The 18,980-nt window shown below is 40.9% G+C and overlaps 1 protein-coding gene across 1 annotated transcript; it reads right to left on the bottom strand.

Annotated features, from left to right (window-relative positions):
- Positions 1 to 2,666: 2,666 nt before the first annotated feature.
- LOC134038101 (uncharacterized) lies at positions 2,667 to 18,736 on the bottom strand. The gene is made up of 6 exons (XM_062483712.1): positions 18,663 to 18,736; positions 18,488 to 18,581; positions 18,049 to 18,396; positions 17,804 to 17,921; positions 17,624 to 17,715; positions 2,667 to 2,876 (listed from the first exon to the last, which is right to left on the bottom strand). Exons 1-6 carry the CDS (start codon positions 18,710 to 18,712, stop codon positions 2,667 to 2,669), a joined length of 912 nt encoding a protein of 303 aa, XP_062339696.1. The 5' UTR covers positions 18,713 to 18,736.
- Positions 18,737 to 18,980: the final 244 nt, after the last annotated feature.

Below are 18,980 nucleotides of genomic sequence, written 5' to 3'. Positions count from 1 at the left end.
TAAGTTTATTTGAACAGAGATAGTTCTTCCAAGGGGACAGTCCATCCACATTATCTGCTACCACCGCCCCTCATCTTTTAGCAGCTTACATCTGAGGAGAACAGAGAGTAGGACAGAGATAGAGGGAGAAAGAGAGAGCGTTTGAGTGATTGTGGTTTATTAAGATATTTTTCTGAAGCTAAATCACGCAGGACAGTGGATCCCCAGGACCAGGATTGAGAAATACTGCATTAAATAATACCTTCTTTAGCCTCTTCCTCCTCACTCTCTTCATCGCTGCCCACCCTGTCACATTCCTCTTCCTCTCCCACATCGTCAAGGAGAAAGGCCTGTTGACCTACAGCTGCCTTGTAGTACTGGAGGACCAGCTGCAATCTTCCCTCCACCTCTGACAGTCTTTGTCGCAGTAGACAATGTAGTCCATTATTTTCCTCCCCTAACAATTTAAAATGTAACAAGACAATATGCAGAACTTCATTAAAGTGTCTCAATGTATGTCAAATCTGCAGATTTTTCCCCGTAAACTTATATTGCTCAGTATTACCCTCTTCTGCAATTTTTGTACTGCGGACAGGTTTTTTCAGCCAGGTGCAGTGTTGGGCCATCTCACAGACCAGGATGGTCCTCTCCTCTTGCAGGCGTGTGGTCAGCATATGTTGATCATGCATCCTCCTTTTCGTTGCAATGGACACTAGTGATTCTAAATAATTTAAGAAATAAGTACATCTGTTGTTTTGTATTTTTTGTAGACTGTAGAGATACAAGTAAAAAGTTGATACCTTTAGGGACACTTCTAAAAAAACACCATTGCAAAGCACCCCCCATGGCCATAGCAGTGACTCTGCACTCGATCCAGCCAGCGACCCCTCTAACACAGCCACATTGATGTTGACATCTTCAGGTACCATGCCATTGTATTTTGAGACCTGGGCCCCGTTCGTCGTAAGGGTTGAAGCTAAGTTAATCAATTGTCCCTTTAGCCCGTTAACATTAGCGAGATGAGTGAGAACAGCAAATATCGGTTCGTCAAAGGCTGATCCGCATCCAAATCATGTGGTTAATTTCAATCAGGCTAAACTTATCAGGGAAATTGCACGTGCACGTCCTACTTCAAAAGGCAGGAAAGGTCGATCACCAAAACCGTGATTTTCTAACGGTATGATGGCGGAAAAGACGAAAGAGAGAGCGGTGATAGGCTATTCTCGCCATCCGAGCAAACTATTATAATGAGTCTCTAGACAATAAGCATATTATCATGGCTAAGTCAAACACCGCCACCGCTGCCAGAGCAAAACAAGCAGCTTGGGGAAAAATTGCCGATAAGCTAAATGCAAAAGTTTTGGGGAAATGTATAGGCTCATCTTAAGTGCCTCATTACCCCAATCAATCAGATCACATTTCTTTAATTGTGCCTGCTGGTATAGGCTTAATGGAAATTAATAATCGAATGAGATCTTGCTAGCGAAAATAATGATCTCAGCTCTTTCAGAATAAGTAGGCTAAATAAAAACAAGGCCAAAGAGTATCTAATTGATACGAATTAATAGACAATTATGAGGATATATGTAGGCTACTGCGCTTATATCATGTACTATATATGTGTATATGCATGTAGGCATATGTGTAAATCCCTCTTTGATGTCATTGACTGGGACATGGCCAGGGAATATGATGAATTGATTCATCAGCTGGTTAAGCGCCAAGTACACTTTTCTTACAGCAACGCATGCTGCGGCTTTGCCAATGTTTTCTGCATCGCCTATACTGTATAAAAATGTAGCCTATAGCCTACCTGACGCAAAAAAACTCAAGGCTATGCAGTCTGGAGCACAGTTAAAGTTTCAAGTAGCTTTATTGTCAATTTCTTCACATGTCAAGACATAAAAGGGAGTCGATATGACGTTTCCCACTCTCCCACAGTGAAACATATAAAAAGCACAGGCACAACAGATAAGACAAGACATTTCGTAAAACATAGGCCTAGCGTTACATATTCACATACAGCAGCATAAGCTCATAATAAAGCATAAAGCTTGCTGCGGCGTGTGATATTTGCAATGTGCGGCCCGAGAAGGTCTTGCAAATAAATGAGTCCATGTCGGCTGAATCGATATCGCTCAAACAAGAACTCATCCGTGTGAAATAAAGGATCTTGGCAATCGCGAAGAACTCTATTGGTATGGAAAGCTAATCGAACTAAATTATAGCTCCTTGGTCAACTGGGTCTCTCAAAAAGGGAGCTGCCATGTTATTTTCTGGGGGTGTGGCAAGCTTATCCAGCTACACTTACGTTAGCCTGCTCTGGAGCAGGCCGCCTTTTATCCTCTGCCAACCTAGAGCGTAGGCGATGACGAAGCTTGTTGCTGTCTGTAAAAAATCAGAAGAGTTCCAACTGGTGTGAGAAAATGTTATCTTTATGAAATGATCTGTAATGTAATTTGATTATGTTCTTCATAATTCATAGATTTTTATAGCTTAATCTAAGTCTTTTTAAAGAAAAGAATGCCCACATACCATTCTGACGGTAGAGGCTTTGTTTTCGTGCATGCACACTCATATGAAGCCCCTCAATGGACTGCTGCAGAGCCTGAACCTCTACAAAAAAATAAGTATGTAATGAAAAAGCATTAGTAGTAATTTTGTATGTTGTGTACTTTTATATGTAGTTAAGCTTGAACAGTCAGTAACAAAGTGTAGTGCTGCTGCCTAGAACAGATTATGCCTAAAAAAGGGCTCACGGGAGGGGTGCCATCCTTACCGCTAACTGCCCAATCCTGAACATCAGCAACCCACTCCAGTGCCAACTGGTCGGAGCAATGTAGCTCCGCCTTGAGCTCGGACAGTTTTGCTGCCTCAACCACAGCCCTTTGACAAGTCTGTTTTATAATAATAACAATAACTAGAAAAGGCTGTTCCTGCGAAACAGCAGTGAGAATGCTGAAAACCTGAATGGGGATAGCTGACCATGCTAAAAAAGCTGAAAATAGTGAAAATTTAGTAGAAAGTTATAAGCTGAAGCTTCAAAGCAACCGAAAGGTATTTTTGAAAGGGACTGGAGCAGCATTCCAACAATGATTTGAAAGGATTTACCATTACTTTTAAAGGGAGAATAATTTGCACAAAAACCTTAATATTTTAAAAAGAATAAAAGTGAGAAATGAGAAAATACCCGCAAGCTGAAATGAATTTCAAAAATGTGTGAGTCACACAAAAGAGGCAGTGTGGAAGCTGAACTGCATCATCTTAACAAAGCTAAGAGCTAAAATAGCCTACAATGTGGGAGAAGCTGAACTGTTAAACAGAAGAAGTAGGCTAGCTAGTCGTAACAAGAATATTATCGTTTTAACAGATTAAATTATAGTTGGGATAGTATTAGCAGTAGCAGATGTAGCCTATGCGTTTACTCGGCTTTCTTAGTTGGATTCAATGTGTTGATGGAATGAAACATACAGCAGTAGGGCCGATACAGGAAGACACGGCGACACTTTGTTGCAGAAGGATGATGGTGCAAGTTTTGTCCGTGGAGCATACAACGATTAATAAAAAAGAATCATGTAGACGTGTTTATTGAGTAATCGCATAACTAATTACACATGTAAACGGAGTAATCGTATTATTGGCATAAACCGACAATTGCTAGTAATCGTGTTTCTCATGGTCAAGTAAACGTACCAATCACCTGTGTGAGAGACTGAGTGGTGCGTGTCTGTCGTTACGGTGATGGTGCAGCTATGATTGCTAACGCGCTGAGGGCAGAGAATAAGAGAAATGTAGCTAGAATCCACACCTCAAACAAGTTAACCTAGGCGCAAAACTGTACGTCCAATCCAAAATACAAGGATATTTTCCGAGACCCAAGACTCTGCCGAAACCAGAGATATTCTTTATATGTCTGTGCAGTCAGAAATACGACTCCTGTTGTTTTCCTGTTTCTCTTTATTATTATTATATCAACTTCTTAGTTCTTCCGCCGTTTTTTGGCCTTTAACTCGTTCTGCATACTTTCACCGATTCCTACAATTTAGGTATCAAAACGTTCAGCTTCTTCAGGAGATGATGGCTATGACTTTTGGTATTTCTCACTTTTATACTTTTTAAGACATTAAGGTTTTTGTGCAAATTATTCTCCCATTAAAAGTAATGGTAAATCCTTTCAAATCATTAAAAAGCTTCCTCCTCTTTCAAACGTAACTACTTCAGCTTACTTTCAGCTAGAGACACCATTCAACCTTTAAAATGTTCACAAGACATTCAGCTATTCCCAAATGATTCAGCTCTTTCAAATGTTCAGCCAATTTTGAATTATGACACTTTGAAATACATTAAAATGTTTGCTCCTTCTTGATTTTTAGCTCTTTTTCTGATATTCAACAAATTTGTCAAACAAATTCCTCTAACGTTCATATAGTTTAACTTACAGAAACAAGTTATACCTTAAAATGTAGGAAAAATTGTCCTCTTTCAGCCAATGTAACTACTAAAGAGCTCACATTTACAGATTTTCAGCTATGAGCCTTGAAGCGAGAGCAGCCTTTCAAATTCTCTCACTAACTTCAATGGAGAGGTGAGTAAAATCAGTCAGAGAAAGCAAGAAGGAACAAGATTTTGAAACTGCCGATAGAGTCGTATTTCTGACCGCACAGACATATAAAGGACATCTCTGGTTTCGGCAGAGTCTTGGGTCTCGGAAAATATCGTTATATTTTGGATTGGACGTATAGTTTTGCGTCTAGGTCAACTTGTTTGAGGTGTGGATGCTAGGTAAATGTTCGTTTTTCTCTCTGCCTAGCTCGTTAGCTATCACAGCTGCGCCATCACCGTGGCAACCAAACAAACAAGCACCAGGAAAGCAAAAGGAACACGTTTTTGAAACTGCAGGTAGAGTCGTATTTCTGACTGCACAGACATATAAAGAATATCTCTGGTTTCGGCAGAGTCTTGGGTCTCGGAAAATATCCTTGTATTTTGGATTGGACGTACAGTTTTGCGCCTAGGTTAACTTGTTTGAGGTGTGGATTCTAGCTACATTTCTCTTATTCTCTGCCCTCAGCGCGTTAGCAATCATAGCTGCACCATCACCGTAACGACAGACACGCACCACTCAGTCTCTCACACAGGTGATTGGTACGTTTACTTGACCATGAGAAACACGATTACTAGCAATTGTCTTCCTGTATCGGCTCTACTGCTGTATGTTTCATTCCATCAACACATTGAATCCTACTAAGAAAGCCGAGTAAACGCACTCAATGGTAGGCTACATCTGCTACTGCTATTACTATCCCAACTATAATTTCAGCTGTTAAAACGATAATATTCTTGTTCCGACTAGCTAGCCTACTTCTTCTGTTTAACAGTTCAGCTTTCAGCTTCTCCCGCATTGTAGGCTATTTTAGCTCTTAGCTTTGTTAAGATGATGCAGATGATGCAGTTCAGCTTCCACACTGCCTCTTTTGTGTCACTCACACATTTTTGAAATTCATTTCAGCTTGCGGGTATTTTCTAATTTCTCACTTTTATACTTTTTAAAATATAAAGGTTTTTGTGCAAATTATTCTCCCTTTAAAAGTAATGGTAAATCCTTTCAAATCATTGTTGGAATGCTGCTCCAGCCCCTTTCAAAAATACCTTTCGGTTGCTTTGAAGCTTCAGCTTATAACTTTCTACTAAATTTTCACTATTTTCAGTTTTTTTAGCATGGTCAGCTATCCCCATTCAGGTTTTCAGCATTCTCACTGCTGTTTCGCAGGAACAGCCGTTTCTAGTTATATCAACTTCTTAGTTCTTCCGCCGTTTTTTGGCCTTTAACTCGTTCTGCATACTTTAACCGATTCCTACAACTTTTGTATCAAAACGTTCAGCTCCTTCAGGAGATGATGGCTATGACTTTTGGTATTTCTCACTTTTATACTTTTTAAGACATTAGGGTTTTTGTGCAAATTATTCTCCCATTAAAAGTAATGGTAAATCCTTTCAAATCATTAAAAAGCTTCCTCCTCTTTCAAACGTAACTACTTCAGCTTACTTTCAGCTAGAGACACCATTCAACCTTTAAAATGTTCACAAGACATTCAGCTATTCCCAAATGATTCAGCTTTTTCAAATGTTCAGCCAATTTTGAATTATGACAGTTTGAAATACATTAAAATGTTTGCTCCTTCTTGATTTTTATGAATGAGCAGCAAGCAGAGTGGCACACTCTGCTTGCTGCTCTTTTTCTGATATTCAACTAAATTGTCAAACAAATTCCTCTAACGTTCATATAGTTTAACTTACAGAAACAAGTTATACCTTAAAATGTAGGAAAAATTGTCCTCTTTCAGCCAATGTAACTACTAAAGAGCTCACATTTACAGATTTTCAGCTATGAGCCTTGAAGCGAGAGCAGCCTTTCAAATTCTCTCACTAACTTCAATGGAGAGGTGAGTAAAATCAGTCAGAGAAAGCAAGAAGGAACAAGATTTTGAAACTGCCGATAGAGTCGTATTTCTGACCGCACAGACATATAAAGGACATCTCTGGTTTCGGCAGAGTCTTGGGTCTCGGAAAATATCCTTATATTTTGGATTGGACGTATAGTTTTGCGTCTAGGTTATCTTGTTTGAGGTGTGGATTCTAGCTACATTAGTTATTCTCTCTGCCCAGCTCGTTAGCAATCATAGCTGCTCCATCGCCGTGGCAACCAAACAAACACGCACCAGGAAAGCAGAAGGAACACGTTTTTGAAACTGCAGGTAGAGTCGTATTTCTGACTACACATACATATAAAGAATATCTCTGGTTTCGGCAGAGTCTTGGGTCTCGGAAAATATCATTAGATTTTGGATTGGACGTACAGTTTTGCGTCTAGGTTATCTTGTTTGAGGTGTGGATTCTAGCTACATTAGTTATTCTCTCTGCCCAGCTCGTTAGCGATCACAGCTGCTCCATCGCCGTGGCAACCAAACTAACACGCACCAGGAAAGCAGAAGGAACACGTTTTTGAAACTGCAGGTAGAGTCGTATTTCTGACTACACATACATATAAAGAATATCTCTGGTTTCGGCAGAGTCTTGGGTCTCGGAAAATATCATTAGATTTTGGATTGGACGTACAGTTTTGCGTCTAGGTTATCTTGTTTGAGGTGTGGATTCTAGCTACATTTATCTTATGCTGTGCCCTCACCGCTTTAGCAATCATAGCTGCACCATCACCGTAACGACAGACACGCACCACTCAGTCTCTCACACAGGTGATTGGTACATTTACTTGACCATGAGAAACACGATTACTATCTATTGTCGGTTTATACCAATAATACGATTACTCCGTTTACATGTGTAATTAGTTATGCGATTACTCAATAAACACGTCTACATGATTCTTTTTTATTAATCGTTGTATGCTCCACGGACGAAACTTGCACCATCATCCTTCTGCAACAAAGTGTCGCCGTGTCTTCCTGTATCGGCTCTACTGCTGTATGTTTCATTCCATCAACACATTGAATCCTACTAAGAAAGCCGAGTAAACGCGCTCAATGGTAGGCTACATCTGCTACTGCTAATACTATCCCAACTATAATTTAATCTGTTAAAACGATAATATTCTTGTTACGACTAGCTAGCCTACTTCTTCTTCTGTTTAACAGTCCAGCTTTCAGCTTCTCCCACATTGTAGGCTATTTTAGCTCTTAGCTTTGTTAAGATGATGCAGTTCAGCTTCCACACTGCCTCTTTTGTGTCACTCACACATTTTTGAAATTCATTTCAGCTTGCGGGTATTTTCTAATTTCTCACTTTTATACTTTTTAAAATATAAAGGTTTTTGTGCAAATTATTCTCCCTTTAAAAGTAATGGTAAATCCTTTCAAATCATTGTTGGAATGCTGCTCCAGCCCCTTTCAAAAATACCTTTCGGTTGCTTTGAAGCTTCAGCTTATAACTTTCTACTAAATTTTCACTATTTTCAGCTTTTTTAGCATGGTCAGCTATCCCCATTCAGGTTTTCAGCATTCTCACTGCTGTTTCGCAGGAACAGCCTTTTCTAGTTGTGAGAATGCTGTTAAGCATTCTCACTATTGCTTTTCAACTTCTCAGTTCTTCCGCCGTTTTTTGGCCTTTAACTCGTTCTGCATACTTTAACCGATTCCTACAACTTTTGTATCAAAACGTTCAGCTCCTTCAGGAGATGATGGCTATGACTTTTGGTATTTCTCACTTTTATACTTTTTAAGACATTAAGGTTTTTGTGCAAATTATTCTCCCATTAAAAGTAATGGTAAATCCTTTCAAATCATTAAAAAGCTTCCTCCTCTTTCAAACGTAACTACTTCAGCTTACTTTCAGCTAGAGACACCATTCAACCTTTAAAATGTTCAGAAGACATTCAGCTATTCCCAAATGATTCAGCTTTTTCAAATGTTCAGCCAATTTTGAATTATGACAGTTTGAAATACATTAAAATGTTTGCTCCTTCTTGATTTTTATGAATGAGCAGCAAGCTCTTTTTCTAATATTCAACTAATTTGTCAAACAAATTCCTCTAACGTTCATATAGTTTAACTTACAGAAACAAGTTATACCTTAAAATGTAGGAAAAATTGTCCTCTTTCAGCCAATGTAACTACTAAAGAGCTCACATTTACAGATTTTCAGCTATGAGCCTTGAAGCGAGAGCAGCCTTTCAAATTCTCTCACTAACTTCAATGGAGAGGTGAGTAAAATCAGTCAGAGAAAGCAAGAAGGAACAAGATTTTGAAACTGCCGATAGAGTCGTATTTCTGACCGCACAGACATATAAAGGACATCTCTGGTTTCGGCAGAGTCTTGGGTCTCGGAAAATATCGTTATATTTTGGATTGGACGTATAGTTTTGCGTCTAGGTCAACTTGTTTGAGGTGTGGATGCTAGGTAAATGTTCGTTTTTCTCTCTGCCTAGCTCGTTAGCTATCACAGCTGCGCCATCACCGTGGCAACCAAACAAACAAGCACCAGGAAAGCAAAAGGAACACGTTTTTGAAACTGCAGGTAGAGTCGTATTTCTGACTGCACAGACATATAAAGAATATCTCTGGTTTCGGCAGAGTCTTGGGTCTCGGAAAATATCCTTATATTTTGGATTGGACGTACAGTTTTGCGTCTAGGTTATCTTGTTTGAGGTGTGGATTCTAGCTACATTTCTCTTATTCTCTGCCCTCAGCGCGTTAGCAATCATAGCTGCTCCATCGCCGTGGCAACCAAACAAACACGCACCAGGAAAGCAGAAGGAACACGTTTTTGAAACTGCAGGTAGAGTCGTATTTCTGACTACACATACTGTTAGAAAGGCCAGAGACGTTAGCAAATTGCGCATGCGCAGAGATCTGTTCCTCAGCACATCTCGTGATTTGGTCAGTTCGCGGCAAAACACCACAAGAGACTGCACGGTGTTAGTTTCATTATGCCTATTCAGTTTACCAGTAAAAGTAATTACTGTTTCACATTCCTGTCAGACATGTTTGTGCGTCACTGACGAACTGTAAGTCTGTTTCTTTCTATTATATAGTGTACACGAGAATTCCGTACTTTAATGACGTTTGGTTTAGTTAGCAGCTAGTATGTTAGTGTTGTTAGTATGTGGAGATGATAGCTGTATGTCTGGCTAGTCTAAACGTAGTTTAGTTGAACTGTTATTAATGTTAGGGAGTATGTTAGACCTGTGTGATATGTGTAAGCTTTCTTGTATTATTATTTGTAGCGTGAGTGAGTATTCTATTCCTACCGCGAGGATGCACGTTAATGGCATTTCAGTTATATTTCTAGATTACTAAAACGGACGTAAATGACCAGTAGATGGCAGTATAACTACATAATAATCACCACTGTTGTACTGTAGTTACCTATTTGCTGTGTGTCTGAGATATATATATATTAAGCCTTTATGTTAATGTTGTTTATGCATGCTGATGTATAATTTGTACTTAATTCCCTTTTTGATAGACCACAAACAGAAACAGAAATACAAAGATAAAGATCCTTGAGTTACACTGAATATGCCTGAGTCCTGTGTATTGCTGTGCTGCCTACATTAGCCACCCATATCCCCAATCCCATAAGACTGCATTCCGACTCCAGAGGTGTTCTTACAGACACACCAGGGCGGCATCACCATACCGGAACCATCAACCTATACAGTCCTTTATTCAGTTAGTCAGTTTTACACATACATATAAAGAATATCTCTGGTTTCGGCAGAGTCTTGGGTCTCGGAAAATATCATTAGATTTTGGATTGGACGTACAGTTTTGCGTCTAGGTTATCTTGTTTGAGGTGTGGATTCTAGCTACATTTCTCTTATTCTGTGCCCTCACCGCGTTAGCAATCATAGCTGCACCATCACCGTAACGACAGACACGCACCACTCAGTCTCTCACACAGGTGATTGGTACATTTACTTGACCATGAGAAACACGATTACTATCTATTGTCGGTTTATACCAATAATACGATTACTCCGTTTACATGTGTAATTAGTTATGCGATTACTCAATAAACGCGTCTACATGATTCTTTTTTATTAATCGTTGTATGCTCCACGGACAGAACTTGCACCATCATCCTTCTGCAACAAAGTGTCGCCGTGTCTTCCTGTATCGGCTCTACTGCTGTATGTTTCATTCCATCAACACATTGAATCCTACTAAGAAAGCCGAGTAAACGCACTCATGGTAGGCTACATCTGCTACTGCTATTACTATCCCAACTATAATTTCAGCTGTTAAAACGATAATATTCTTGTTCCGACTAGCTAGCCTACTTCTTCTGTTTAACAGTTCAGCTTTCAGCTTCTCCCGCATTGTAGGCTATTTTAGCTCTTAGCTTTGTTAAGATGATGCAGATGATGCAGTTCAGCTTCCACACTGCCTCTTTTGTGTGACTCACACATTTTTGAAATTCATTTCAGCTTGCGGGTATTTTCTCATTTCTCACTTTTATACTTTTTTAAATATTAAGGTTTTTGCTCAAATTATTCTCCCTTTAAAAGTAATGGTAAATCCTTTTAAATCATTGTTGGAATGCTGCTCCAGCCCCTTTCAAAAATACCTTTCGGTTGCTTTGAAGCTTCAGCTTATAACTTTCTACTAAATTTTCACTTTTCAGCTTTTTTAGCATGGTCAGCTATCCCCATTCAGGTTTTCAGCATTCTCACTGCTGTTTCGCAGGAACAGCCGTTTCTAGTTATTATTATATCAACTTCTTAGTTCTTCCGCCGTTTTTTGGCCTTTAACTAGTTCTGCATACTTTCACCGATTCCTACAATTTATGTATCAAAACGTTCAGCTCCTTCAGGAGATGTTGGCTATGACTTCTGGTATTTCTCACTTTTATACTTTTTAAGACATTAAGGTTTTTGTGCAAATTATTCTCCCATTAAAAGTAATGGTAAATCCTTTCAAATCATTGTTGGAATGCTGCTCCAGCCCCTTTCAAAAATACCTTTCGGTTGCTTTGAAGCTTCAGCTTATAACTTTCTACTAAATTTTCACTATTTTCAGCTTTTTTTAGCATGGTCAGCTATCCCCATTCAGGTTTTCAGCATTCTCACTGCTGTTTCGCAGGAACAGCCTTTTCTAGTTATTGTTTATTTTCGCCCCCCCTAAGGATCAGTCAATATTTGGACTACATACACAACGGCGGTGTCAAAAGGTTCGTCTTGGTAGCGATTGCGTTGGTTGTATTTTTATTTACGTTCCGTTGCATGGTTTAAGTAGAAATTGCGTTTTTGTGGTGAAAAGTGAAGCTAACGGTGGCTAATTTGCTAGCCACAGTCACTGACGTTACTAACGTCACTAACGTCACGAAAACACGCGTGACTACCTGTAGCAGAACATTCGTTTCACATCTGTTAACTTGGGGGATAGCTAGGCTAACTATAGCTTTACTGCAAGGCAGCTGCAGGAACGCCACAAGCAAAGAGGCCAGGGTTATAACTATTTACTCATTTTACTTTGTGATGTGAAACACAATTATGAAATGTAATGTACAATATTAGCTGATATTATTAAGGAAGTAGGCCCACATCTACTTTTGGAAACGGTAGTCTACTATTTCACTGAAGCATTAGCATCATGACATTAGCCTCTGTTGCCCGGACAACACATACTACAGTGGTCTATGATGCATCTGTTTTCAATCTTTAAAATAAACATTCCTCACAAATACATTTTCGTTGTAGGATTTATTATGACATTACATTACAAGTAAACGATTTGTGGGTGAAATGATCATTACCTGTGGTTTCAAACCAGTGTTGCTCACTGCAACGCTGTAGCCTACGCGAGACACTACAAAAACATCTACACAGCTGTAGAAAGTCAAACGGCGACAGAACATGTTCGGCACTCCCCTTACTTAAATCAAAAGTCTATCTAACTACTAACCTGAACTTCATTGCCACAGCCTAAACGTTGTCAATCTGTTCATGAAAATAATTTATTTCAGCCTAAACCGTACAACGGAACGTTAAATCCAATTCAACCAACGCAATCGCTACCAAGACGAACACAGCAGTAGTCTACTAGTACTGTACCGTAGTAGTACAATTTACCGGGGCAGTAGTGATGGGTCGTTCGCGAACGATCCGTCTCTAAGAGCCGGCTCTTGAAGGTGAACGTCGGGAGCTGGCTCGCATATCTGAAGAGCCGACTCTATTTTTAATAGATTAATACAGCCTATAAAAACTAAATGATTATGAAATAATGAATTTTAATTGTATTTAAAATAATTGACTAATTCAAAGAACAACAAAAAAATACTTGTAGGCTTAAAGGCGCACACGATCATCCTCACATTCTGTTCCTGTCAATCCTGCATGAGGGAGCTCCCAGTCAAAACTCGGAGGAGAGCCATGACAAATCAATGCATTTTTAAAGATATGTGGTTACGGTCGAGTATGATTTCATAATTTAATTCAAATTGTTTTCACACCCATCATAGTCAAATTCATAGTTAAAACATGTATTTTTTAAAGAGCCGTTCGGGAGCCAAAAGAGCCGGCTCTTTTTGGTGAGCTGAGCCATACGAGCCGGCTCACGAAAAAGAGCCGGAATGCCCATCACTACGGGGCAGCTTCTCCACACAGGGCTATGTCGCATTTTGCGTTGTTACTGACGCTGATCGCTACCAGTGAGCTTTTTATGAATGAGCGATTTTCCACTAAATAAATGTCAAGCTTATTTACGTTTTGGGGGGCATATTTTCAGTTAGCAGATGGGACTGTCTGAATCGCGGTTCCATCTTCTACTGCCGGGTAACGTCGTAGAATAATCTTCAAAAGGGGTTCTTTATTAATTAATTAATGCAATGAGTAGGCTACATGCCTGAAAATATCACGAGAAGGGAAAAACTTAAAATGACGTTTAAGTCATAGAGATTAGGTCCATTTTTACACCGGTCTGCCAAATTTATTCGTTTTGATTCAACGATGAGGCTGCCTCTTGCAGGGGAAATGATAAGACATCTATTTCATTCTACACTTCACTCGTATTTTCAGTTGTAAATGAGCAGCAAAAAAAAATGCTTTTAAATCTATTTAATCAACACGGCTTCCATATGAAACCGCACTTGGTTTTTAATGCAGATGAGACGGGGTTTGGGGACAAACCCAAGTCCAGGGAGCGGGTGCTGACGCCTAAGGGCAAGAGGCACATCTACCGGCAGCAGGTGACCACCCGGGAGCACATCACTGTGCACAGCTGCATCAGTGCTGCAGGGGCAGACATCCCCCCCTTTGTCATCTTCACTGGCTGCCTCCCGAGTGCTCCATATGCCCTGGAAGGTCCCCCTGGTGCCATCTATGGCAGGTCAGAGAAGGGGTATATGGACAGTGGCCTGTGGCTGAAGTGGTTAGGCCACTTTATCAAACATGCCCCCCCAGAGAGGCCTCTGCTCCTTGTGGTCGACCAGGCGGAGCCACATAAGAACAGGGAAGCCATCCGGTTCTGCAGGGAGAACATGGTGGTGGTTGTGTGCCTCCCTGCGCACACCACCCACGTGATGCAGCCACTGGATGTGGGGGTGTTTGGTCCTCTGAAGAGGATTTTTGACCGGGATGCTGCCCGTCTTGGCCTGGTAAGGGGGGATGTTTTTTTGGGGAAAAAAAACTTTTCCCCCCTCCTTAAGGAAGCTTGGCCTAAGGCTGCCAAGCCTGAGAACATCAGGGCAGCCTTCAGGAGGACAGGCCTCTTCCCCTGCAACAGGGGAGGGTATGATAAGACCCAGCTGACCAAAGTCAGACCTGCACCCTCCACGGCGACCACCACCGGCCCAGCCCCCTCCACGGCGACCACCACCGGCTCAGCCCCCTCCACGGCGACCACCACCCGGCCCAGCCCCCGGCCCAGCCCCCTCCACCGGCCCTGCCCCCCCTGCAGCAACCCCTTGCTGCCGAACCTGCACCTGCCATGGACCTGCCCAATCCAATCCTTTGGTGCGAGCAGGTCTGGTCTCAGCCAAGTGGGGAGACATTTTAATGCCCCCAGTGATGGCCAACCGTCAAGACCAGCGGCTACCAGTGGTGAGGAGGAGGCCACCACTTGGTGCTCGGGTCGTCACCAGTGACGAGTACAATGAGCTGCTGGTCCGACAGGAGGAAGAGGAGAAGGAGAAGGAGGAAGCTCGGCTTGGGAGACAGGCAGAAGTGCTGAGGAAAAGGGAGATGGCGCAGAGGAAGAAGGAGGAGGCCCAGAGGAAGAGGGAGGAGGCCCAGAGGAAGAGGGAGGAAAAGGAGAGGAAGAGGGCAGAGAAGGAGAGGCAGATGGCAGTAGTGGAGGAGCTTGGCGGACACTGCGCTGTCTGCCGTAGCCTATCCCCTCCCTCAGGTGAGGAGGCAGGTGAGGAGGATGCCATCTACGAGTGGGTTCAGTGCGAACTTTGTGAGCTCTGGTTCCACCTCACTTGTTTGGGGATTGTAAGTGTGCCAGCAGGGGACTGGTACTGCCCCAAGTGCTTCCTCAGTGAGATCTAGTACTTTGTATATATGTTTGCTATCTTTGGCTATTTTACCCATTTCTGTTTAATGTTTTTGTTAAATATGTTCTGCATTTCAACAGTTTAATCTTTAATCAGTTTAATCTTTTAAAATCAACTTTAATGTTAATAGTTTTTTGGGGGGGCATATGGATCAGCGTTCTCGTCGCGCCTCCTGTCAGTACCTGTTCTTATGCAGGGAAGCTAATGATCCTAATATATTTCTAAACACAACATCTCACAGTTCTCTGTTGAAGGCAGGGCTCCAATTTATTTACAATTCTATATGTAGTATGTGTAGAATATGTAGTTATGCTAGTTTGAGACCACAATAGCTATGGAAATAAAGAGTGAACGCAATTATGGATTCAAGTTGGCTTTGTCCATATACAATTTGTCCATTTCACAACACCTTGTATTTCTAACGCTGAGAAGTAGCCTAGCCTAAGGAATAACTTGTCCCTGTGAGAACCCTGTGACGGACGCCAACTTTCCACCAGCTTTCATTTTGACACGCATATTCAAGGTAAGGGGTAACCTCTAGAATCACAGGAGCTTCCACTGTGTTCCCATAAAGTATCCCTGAGTGCTAGCGAATAACTGCCTACAACCACACAAATACAAGCTCCTATTCCAACTTTCTTGCGATGAAAGAAAGTGTAATGTGTTGCCTTTCACAAGCAAAAGCAAATCTAAGTGAATTATTTGGTTATTAAAATAATGGGCAATTAGAATAGTCCGTAATATACATACTTAGGGTAATTTATATGGATAGTATATACTAATAATGTATATTAGGTTATTATACATATTATTATCATCCATATAATAGTATCCATATTATACATGTGCATATTATGTATATTATATTATGAGTATAAACACATATAAGTTTCATATGTGTCTAACAAGTGTCTTTAAATGTTTTATCGTTTTGGTTGTCAGTTAAACATGTTTCCATCTGTTGGACCCCTGGTGGAAAGAAGCAAACGTTACACCATGAGCTACTCATGATGTTCCGAACAACGCCGGATGTCGCCGTTTTTTTATATTTTAACGTGTATTATTGGTTCAACATCATGTCAATCATAGCTCAGAAAGTTGCCAAGCGTTTTCCGGCAACTACGATGCTATCAGATTAGCTGTAGCCTTATTTTTGACCGTTGCAGCCTCATTTGAAGTCGCTATACGTCCGAGTTTGTACGGAACACCGTGAGTCTACAGTAGCTAGGCTAACTATAGCTTTACTGCAAGGCAGCTGCAGAAACGCCACAAGCAAAGAGGCCAGGGTGATAACTATTTACTCATTTTACTTTGTGATATGACACACAATTGCGATGTGTAATGTAACTACAATATAAGCTGATATTATTAAGGAAGTACATCTACTTTCGGAAACAGTACTCTACTATTTCACTGAAGTATTAGCATCATGACATTATAGCCTGTGTTGCCCGGGCAACACATACTACAGTGGTCTATAATGTATCTGTTTTCAATCGTTAAAGTACACATTCCTCACATATACATTTTCGTTGTAGGATTTATTCTGACATTAGTAAACGATTTGTTGGTGAAATTACCATTACCTGTGGTTTCAAACCAGTGTAGCTAACTGCAACGCTGTAGCTTACGCGAGACACACTACAAAAACATCTACAGTACACAGCTGTTTAGGAAGTCAAACGGCGACAGAACATGTTCGGCACTCTCCTTACTTAAATCAAAAGTCTATCTAACTACTAACCTGAACTTCATTGCCACGGCCTAAACGTTGTCAATCTGTTCATGAAAATAATTAATTTCAGCCTAAACCATACAACGGAACGTTAAATCCAATTCAACCAATCGCTACCAAGACGAACACAGCAGTAGTCTACTAGTACTGTACCGTAGTAGTACAATTTACCGGGGCAGCCTTTCCACACAGGGCTATATCGCATTTTGCGTTGTTACTGACAATGGTCGCTACCAGTGAGCTTTTTATGAATGAGCGATTTTACACTAAATGAATGTCAAGCTTATTTACGTTTAGGGGGGCATATTTTCAGTTAGCAGATGGTACTGTTTGAATCGCGATTCCATTCTACTGCCGGGTAACGTCGTAGAATAATCTTCAAAGGGGGTTCTTTATTAATGAATGAATGCAATGAGTAGGCTACATGCCTGAAAATATCACGAGAAGGGAAAAACTTAAAATGACGTTTAAGTCATAGAGATTAGGTCAATTTTTACACCGGTCTGCCAAATGTATTCGTTTTGATTCAACGATGAGGCTGCCTCTTGCAGGGGAAATGAGAAGACATCTATTTCATTCTACACTTCACTCGTATTTTCAGTTGTAAATGAGCAGCAAAAATAAAATCTTTTAAATCTATTTAATCTTTATAAATAATAACTATGCATTTTCATATAAAATATACAGAAATCAGTTGTAAAAATGTCATTCAAAAACGGACCCGTCTAACCGACAGGTTAGACAGGGTCAGACACACCCTACAATTTCCCCAGAAATTGTACCCTCTCTAGTTAAATATTACTATTCAACTGTGGGATTTCTTTGGAACCACCATATAGATTTCCCTACAGAAGTGGACACATACACAAAATACAATAAGACAGCTAACATGAATACCTTCACATATCTTGTGGAGAGGGCCTGGTGAAGAGTTTCATCCTTGTACCTGTTCCACACCATAGCATGGACTGTCAGCATGTCCACACGTGCTGTAAGTAAAAGGATGTGGTTATGTGGCAAATTAAAGAGCAAGCTAAGAAGAGAACAGATACTCAATTAGTCGTAAAAGTAGCCAACCTGATTTGGACATGTACTTGGTTGTCAGGGCACAACGGGAGAGGAAACTGTTGACTTGCTCAACTTCTTCACCGGCGGTTGTGCCTGTTCCGCTCTGGTTCCTTCCACTCCATTTGATCTGATAGGGGTAACAATGACAATGTTGGGGAACTAAATACTATGAACATTTACATTTTGGTTGAATGTTCTCAATCTACTTCCTTTATAATGTAACATAGCAAAATGTTAACAGATACATACTGTACCTCACACTTTGTGTCATGGGCTCTAGCATGCATGATGCTGAGGAAGGGCTTCATATCTAGGAGCCCCCGGAGAGATGACACAACACCAGCCACCTTCTCTAGGTAGGGCCAGTATTTGCAGGCAACGTCCATTGCAAAGAACCTGATGTTTTCGGTGGCATGTAGCTCTTTCTGTAGATACAGTGGATATGCAAATATCTCCCCCCTGTACATGCTGAGGCCTTTCAGCAAATATCCGTGGCGACACACAGCCACCTCAACCCCTTCCTCATCCAGCTTGTTGGCCCTCCTGGAAGTCTCCCTTGCGGCTGTCCACTGTGAGGCACCACACGTGCCCCTCCCTTGTGTCTGTGAAGACAATTCATAAACAAATACATTCAATAACAATGAAACCTAAAACTTTGTATTAGCTTAACACTTGTGTGTGGTAAAAACATACACTTTTTACAGCACTGTGGATGAGGTCAACAAAACTTGTCAACTCACTGTCCTTTGCAAGGAACAGCCCATCAAAAAATGCAGCTTCATCAGAGCTAGAGAAAAAACAATAATGTAAATTGCGTAAACCATTTGAGGTGTAATTGAAATGTATTTTAATTAGATACCAAACTCACCTTCCTGATCGCCTAAAGCGGTAAAGCTTACGGTTACCATCCACTGACATGGCAACTGTTTGTGGTGTGCAGGCTGGACACCACAAACAGTAGCCTCACTGGTCCACTGTTTTGATGTCCTCACAACAGGTTTACAGAGCTTTAATTTCTGCCAGTATGCAGGAATCAGATGGACCATGTTATGGTCAGAGTGACCCAGTGCTGCACGAGGGACGGCATGGTAGGCTTTACTGACTGTAGTGTAGCAGTGATCCAGAGTGTTCTCTTCTCTGGTTGGGCATTTGATGAATTGTCTGTATTTAGTGGCTGAGATTACCT

The sequence above is a fragment of the Osmerus eperlanus genome, chromosome 17, assembly GCF_963692335.1.
Source record: "Osmerus eperlanus chromosome 17, fOsmEpe2.1, whole genome shotgun sequence".
Taxonomy (NCBI): domain Eukaryota; kingdom Metazoa; phylum Chordata; class Actinopteri; order Osmeriformes; family Osmeridae; genus Osmerus; species Osmerus eperlanus.
Note: the sequence above shows the minus strand (reverse complement) of the source record. Positions and strands in the feature narration are given on the sequence as shown.

Bases quoted from the DNA above. Each gene is read 5' to 3' on its own strand.
- LOC134038101 (XM_062483712.1), bottom strand. From the start codon at position 18,712: ATGTCAGTGGATGGTAACCGTAAGCTTTACCGCTTTAGGCGATCAGGA. The intron at 18,582-18,662 runs GTGAGTTTGGTA...TTTTTTCTCTAG, and splicing joins CGCTTTAGGCGATCAGGAAG to CTCTGATGAAGCTGCATTTT. The intron at 2,877-17,623 runs GTATTCATGTTA...ATTATAAAACAG, and splicing joins TCTCCACAAGATATGTGAAG to ACTTGTCAAAGGGCTGTGGT.